Genomic DNA, 7,799 nt, shown 5'->3' on the forward strand with positions numbered 1-7,799 from the left:
TTGTCATTGACATCAAAATCATTACTTTTGAATCGTCTATACCACTCTTTACATGTTATATGCGATGGAGCTTAATCGCCATAACCATCTTCAAGTAATCGATGAACTTCTGCTACATTTTTTTTCAAATCAAAGTAGTGCAAAAACATATGTCGAAAAAACACTTTATCGCATTCCATTATTCACAAAGCAAAAAAAATTGTTTACGCAAATAATTATGTATGCTGACTAAATGTTATCGAGAAATGTCAAAACTAAGAAAAAAGTACTAGATGGGTTAATAATAACTACTAGAACTGTTTACATCGCCATCTAACATTTGCGGGCGGAAACTAACAATAAGTTAAGATCCTAATACTTAGAAAATATTGTTACGTCCGTAAAATACACTCGCACTCAATACGGACCTAACAATATTAACATTAAACTTGCAACTTTTAATTGTGATGTTACATTATTTCTATTTACATATTTTGCAGTGTTGTTTTAACATCAAGATATATATATAGACAAACAGCCTTAAATATACTGATCAAATTTTTTCTTCTGTTTTCTTTTTTAATATTTCTAAAAGTGCATTTACTTTCAACGTTCACACGCTATAAGCGCTTATAAGCATTATTTCATCCTTATAAAATATTGTACAAGAACAACTGATGCTTACAAGCGCTGTGAATGCTACAGTGACGCAGTCTGATATGAGTAATAAAGATATATCCTTAAAACATATACCATATGTTCTAAGGATATATCGCACATTTCACAAAAAAGATCTTCAGTTAATTTCTGTAATACTACCAACTTTTAAATGCAATATTGCCACATTTAATGCAAAATATAAGGCAATGTATATTTAATTTAATAAGAATATAAATTTTTGATAAAAAATATTAATTTATACATTTTTAATTTAGATTAAATTTTGTTCATTATTTTTTAAAACATGCTAGTAAATAAACATTATATTCATGGTTTGTTTCCTATATGTATATACTATTAGTACTTACGTTAAATATATATCTTATAACTCATCTTGACATTTTAAAAATATTTAATAACATAAATGAATTACAATTATGTAAAATAACATTTGCGGATTAAATAATATTGATAATCATATTAAACTTTGACTGGTATATGAAAACACAATATAAACAATTGAAATACTTAACAATCAGACATAGCTATTTTAGTGCTAATATTTATATAATTTTATTTATCTTTGCAAGTTCACAAAACTGTGTCGAAATAAATTTTCGGTCTTGAAGCAGTTCTAAATTGAACTGCTTCAAGATTTGATAATATCACGCAGTTATCGCAGTATTAAATTGAAAGTCAATTTAATAATAAATGATACTAATAAGCATCTAAATGTGCTAATGATATCAACAAGAGCCCTTTCCTCTCTAAAAAAAAACTAAAGAATTTGTTACAAAAAATAATAGGGAAAAGTAGGGTAAATCGAACCTAGCTACAGTTTTTGCTCTCTATAAAGCGCAAATAACGTCCGACCATAAAACTGAAGATGCCAATAGAAAGATTTAATTCTTTTCATTTTTGCTTCAGACCATTTTAACGTATCTCTCATCTGTGTTGAACTATAACGAAAAATATAAAAACACTTTTTCTGGTCCGATTTGGAACTCTTGATTTCAAATCGGACCACCCCCTAGCCCAAAACGGACACTCCTATTTTTACCAACTCTTAAATAAAATTTCAAAAGATTATAATGTATTTTTTTTAGAATTGAATAAAAACAAGCAATTTGACAGTAAAAAATAAAAATTTTATAAAAAAAAACAAATTAGTAACAGTTTATGTAGTTAGACGTTTCCTAATCATGTTATGATATTATTATTATATAATTACAGTTAAAATCAATAAAATTCAATTATTCCGAGTCTAATAACTCATAATATTTTACTAATTTAACATTTCTAGGACCAGATAGTCGGCCAATTACTAGTGCTACGATCAGGTTGCAATTCCGACATAAAAGTCCGATTTGGACACAAGTCCTTCCGAATTTTAAAACAATTTTTACAATAAACTGCAAAAAATATCACAAAATAATATTTTTTATTCTACACTCTTTAATTATCTTAAATCAATTACTTTTAAAATTTTTAACACCTTTTAAATGATTTACAAGAATTTTCTTTTTTAAACAAATTTTCGCATGATGGCTAAAAATACATATTCGCGTCTATTCTATGAATGATATAGTAAAGAACTGTCAAACTGCTGTCACATGTTCAATGTCTCATAAGAACTTTACATTATAAATGGCACGCAAATCTGCTTAACTGTATTCATTTAAATTAAAAAAATCCGATTTGGAACACGGTCCGATTTACCCCACTCATCCCTACCTCAATTACACAAGTCTACAAAATTGGGGGGGGGGGTCCATGTGCTTCGAACTTTGAATGACGTTTCTATAGTATTTTGATGCGCTGAAAACGACTATGTTGTCCGTTTTTTTTCCATCACTTTTCATTTTTTAAATAATCATAAAAACAGCTTTTTTTCCAACTTGACTTCTTTATAAATTTTTTCTAGTTAAAAAAAATGATAGCAAAGTCAGCTTTACATTTTACGCAGAAATATTCCCACAATACAGAAAATATTTTTTCGCATTTTATAAAAATGTTTTATGCAAACTGTAAACAAAAAACTTTGAAAAAATCGTAAAAAATCGTAAAAAAATGATAAATTTCGAAATATAAAACCAAATAATTAAAAAACAAAAAATCTTACAAAATATTTGACTTTTTAAGCAAATTAGCTCTATGTTTCTAGTTTGATTCTTTTTTTGAAAAATTAATTTCCGACTATTTCTTAAAGTTATTGAATTTAAACCATAATAAACGCGAGCATTACCTACGGTGCATGACATCCTCTCACGTCCGACAAACTGCCATCAAATAAAGTTCAAGAAGTTATAAAATTAAATGAGATCATGTGTGTATAAATTTTTTTGATCACTGATTTCGAAAATAAACAAATCAAAATAGCGGATTCAATATGGAAGACAAGAATTTAAAAAATGCGTATAAATAACATAAACATAGATATCTGATGGTTTTGTGAGTCTCTGATTACTGCTGTATAATTACAATTGTTCCATTGAAAATAGCGGATCTAATATGGCGACACATAAGTTTCAAAAATTATCGCAATAATTTAAAATTGTATTATTTATACTGTATAACAAAACAAAGAAAAATATATTATGCTTCTTTTAATGACTTTAATGTAGTTTTTTTGCAGTTTCAAAATCTTTACTTACTTTTTGTGACAATAGAAAATGTACATACAGAAAAATAATTTTGCGTTACCCATCCTGTACCACATGGAGGTATTACCTTATTACTGGACATGGCCCCCTACATCAGAAACATATTTACACTATGTGCAGTCCTTTTTCTTCACTATTTATAACATGACTGTTTACATTATTATAATATTTACATTATTCTACATAACGATTAATACTAAATTTACATTCAATTGCGGACGGGATCCGATAGCGCACGGCGCAATAGCCCACCAACCAATCATCTTGACTTATCTAACTCACTTTTTATGAAGTTCAAATAATTTTCTTTGGTTTTACATAAATTTCTTTTTACGCTCCAGGATTTTTTTGTAGAGGTAAAATACTATGGCTACTTAGTTGGCTGTAGGTTAGTCGTAAAACAATTAAGTACAAATATAATTTGATATTAGCGAGTCTGATGAAATTGAAGTTGTAAATAGGAAAAGTAGTTTGAGTTAGATTGCAAACAGCTGTTACAACCTAGCCCACCAGATATAAAAACTATTTAATTTATAATAGTTAGTATTTGTGGCATATCAAAAAGCGTTTTTATTACGTTTCTTGTTTTTAAAGGCCATTATGCTGCTTAATTTGTAATTGACAATCCTGATTCAAAACAACATTCCGTGAGGTAAATAACAAAACAATTTAATATTCATTATTCAACTTTGTCTCGGTACATTGCAAAAAAGAAGAAACATCCCAATAGTCCCCAACAAGTGTTGCAAACTACCCTGAGAACGAGGTAGATTGCAACAATTGCAACCTTTACAAAAACTATATGCAATAAAAAATTTAGCGCATATTTTAAGTTCATTTTTAAAATTTTTGTAGTCACAATTGTAGACTACGTTACGTACTTTTGTTTTTGTTTTACTGTAAAAAATAAAATTATAAGAAATGGAAATGTAAAAAGTGTTGCAACCTACCCCGTCCTCCCCTATCCGAGCAAAATATCCTGCGTCGAGTATATCGGTCTAATACATACCAAAAGTATATAAATTTCACCAATTGTTATTGCCATTTCACTTTTTAATCATATAGCAGAAGGTTGAAAACCATTTCATTACAGTATTCCCTTTAAGATTTCTCAGTCAAAAACTCTGCATTGACGTACCGTGGCGAACAAAATTAGAATTAATAAGCATGAAACGTGATAGGTTGATAATAAAATTTTGTCTTGCATGTCATTTCGTTATTATACATTTTATTGTGAAAATGTGACTAATCTCGTATTTATTAAATTTGTAAAAATGGATTGCAAGCAAAGTTTCTTTAAATTGTATACTATACATAAAAGCATATTTTTCACTCCTTTCAACAGCTGTGTATTTGCCTGCCTAAATAAGCTTCACTTTATGTGCTTTTTTATGACTATTTACTGACTGTTAGGTGGAAAAAAAATAGGACCCATTTTTACAAATATTTTAAAGCAATCTCATTATTCTGTTTTATTGATATTGTCTTCATTTACAAATGTCACAGTGAAAACTTTTACATGTAATTTCTTGCTTATGATGTCACAATTTTAATACAGTACGTAGATAGGAGTCTTAATATAAGAATAAGATACCCAAACATAAACCCCCCAATCATAAAGACCTCAGTCAGACTGTTGATTATACAATCTCTTTGGTTGATATACAAGAAATAAACACCAAGATGCCAGTGAAGCCTTGGTCTAGCAGTGAGAATACTAGCAGTCAGAACAATGAATCCTGAGTTCAAACCCACCAAGCTCCTTTATTTTTCAACTATCTTGTAAAAAATCTATATCGGGAGCAAAGACATATAAAGCAGTAATAGCAGTATCTTGCAGAACAACAGACAGTATCTTATAGAAGTGTAAAATATGAATGACCTCATGATGTAGAGGAACAAAAAATTATGATGTAAGGGTTAAATAATGTCATTCCTCTATTGTGTGCAGAAAGGCTATCAGAAAGTAAAAAAAATTATTTAATGAATATCAGAAGGATCCAAAAATGGCCTTATTGATCCTTCTCCTTTACACGTGTAAATATCATCAGATCTAATTTTGACCATTGTAGGCGTTTCTCTACATTTGTGTAATTTATTTAGGCTGATCTAGTTTAATTAATGTTTATATTAGCTTTTAATCTGATACAAGGTGGAAATTGCACATGATTCATGAATCGATAGATGTTAATGTATTTAAAACAATTGAGTAATGTTCGCATTGAGCAATCACTGAACAATTGTTGCATTAATCTATCAAATTGCCTCATATCTCAGGCACAATAGTAATAAATTTGCTCCAACGGTATTTTCCTTTGTTACAGCACTAATATCGAATTTAATGTTAGATGCTGATATTCTGTCCATCTAACTATTAAAATAATTTAAAATACAGATAAATACAACAGTTTACATACGGAAACATACAACGATGGCTTGCATTAATACATTATGCGTAGTAATGCGCATGTGGCGCGCGAATGCCTTCTGATGAAAACAGACGCAATCTCTTTTGTATACATACTTGCCAAACGATCCGAATGCATCGCCGACATCATTACGCTGCACACCATTGTTTATGTTGCTGCTATTATCGGTGGAGCACATGGCGCTGAATTTGGCCCACAGATCACGGGAAAAAATATTCTCTCACTGCGCAGTTCGCGCGATTGCTTCGTTTAACCAACAAGTCGACAACGCGTAGCGTGGCAAACTCCTTAATACATAACACTGGAATGACTGGAAACCGTGGTGGGAGTAGTACATAGTGGGTGCGTTCGTTTATGCAGTCACTGCCGCAGATGTCGTTCGTTTATGCAGGGATGCATCCTATCTGCGCAGCTATCTACGAGGTTCTGCTCTGGATGCTCTGCTTGCAGTACCGCGTAAACGAACACTCGTTGGATATGTGACTGAAAATGTGGTAAATGTGGTAAATTTTATCACAATAATTTACCAACTTTTGATACTTCTATATGATCCTGCAAACAGAAAATGAATATGAAACATATATACACATAACTTTTTTACATATAATACATTAATTATTATTTTTATAATTATTTAAAATGTTAAATAAACGATACCGTTTTATTTATCAATAGCAGTTCTTCATCTGAACTATCTGACCATAATGCTCAATGCACACAATACGCGTCAACGCGTTACGCGTGGCGAGGTAGCCAATCATTTTTTCGCTTTTATGGAAAGAAATAAGAAAGCAAAAGAATGATTGGCTATCCGCCACGCGTAACGCGTTGACGCGTCCTGTGTGCATTGACCCTAAGTCAAGACCCAGTTTACACCGAACACTTGACACGCATACTAACAAGTAACTTTCTATTAAATTCCGTTTGTTTTCTGTTCCTGAACTCTCTGAATTAGTGTGCACTTAAAATGAAATAGATATATATTTGAAAGCTAGTGAAAGCAAGATGGAACGTTCCAGTGCAGTCTAGTGCAGGAATAGAAAACAAGCCTATTGTCTTAAGCCTGCAGCAGATGATACGTTTTTTCTTACTGGATTTTTAATTGGATTTTCTTACTTGCTACCGTACGGGCAATGGTACTGGCAGTGCTACTGGCCGTGGCTTCACACGGTGCGAGTTTTCGTACGGGCTAAGCAACTGAAATTTGTTTCATAGAAGCGGCACGCTTAAATATGGATGAGATAGATGAGATGGATGAAATTATTGCAACAGTTGTACATGTCGTAAAATTGCATTATTTTTAATTATTGAAAAATTGCGACAACGAAATAAATATCGCCGACGTTTATGGAGTCGACAGTCAATACATTCTTTAATGCCTCACTTTTACTGTGTTTATTATGGTAATTTAGTGTGTTTATCGCATATAAACATGGTTCTTGTTAGTAGGCCTCTATTAAACATAAAATACTTTCTTTGGACTATTTTGAAGTCTTTTCATTTCTGCACGATGTTATGTTTGCGAAGTGAATTCACGTTTGAACTTTGACAACACTTCGACAGTATAACCTGGTATAACCCAGTATAACCTATAAGACTGCGTCCTGATTGGCTTTCACAATAAACCAGTACAGAATCACGTAAGAAAAATAGGACATGATCTATTACGAAAATCCAGTACGCGAGTCAGTAGCGTAGCCCGTAAGCTACCCATTTCCAGTACGGGAGCACGTAAGGGTGCAGTCCCATGGAGCGTATCAGGCGTATCGCGGATTGCGCGTATCCAAAATCTGACCAATCGCGAACGTTCCGCTGCTTCCGCTGTTCTTGGTTCGCTGCCGTTCCGCCGAAGTTATTCTTTAGCGTATTCAATCGAGCGGATCAGAGCGGATTGAGGTTAACATAAAGAAAAATAGCAGTTTCTTGTAATTGATACAATTAAAACAATTATGAACAAAGGAAATATAAGTCCTGTGAGTAGCATATAGCATTTTAAAATATTATTTTTGTAATACTTATTAATTATAATATTTTAAGGTTAGTTTAGAATTTGACGAAGCATATTTTT

General features: G+C 31.4%; 1 protein-coding gene across 1 annotated transcript in view; it reads right to left on the minus strand.

The window, feature by feature from the left end:
- LOC105201885 (caspase-1) overlaps positions 1 to 6,262 on the minus strand; it is a 38,090-nt gene extending 31,828 nt beyond the window's left edge. The window contains exon 1 of the mRNA XM_011170163.3: positions 5,827 to 6,262. Within this exon, the coding sequence (XP_011168465.1) occupies positions 5,827 to 5,909 (83 nt within the window). The 5' untranslated portion in view covers positions 5,910 to 6,262. The remainder of the gene's footprint in view (positions 1 to 5,826) is intronic.
- Positions 6,263 to 7,799: the final 1,537 nt, after the last annotated feature.

Source organism: Solenopsis invicta, chromosome 5 (genome assembly GCF_016802725.1).
Source record: "Solenopsis invicta isolate M01_SB chromosome 5, UNIL_Sinv_3.0, whole genome shotgun sequence".
In the NCBI taxonomy this organism is placed as follows: Eukaryota; Metazoa; Arthropoda; class Insecta; order Hymenoptera; family Formicidae; genus Solenopsis; species Solenopsis invicta.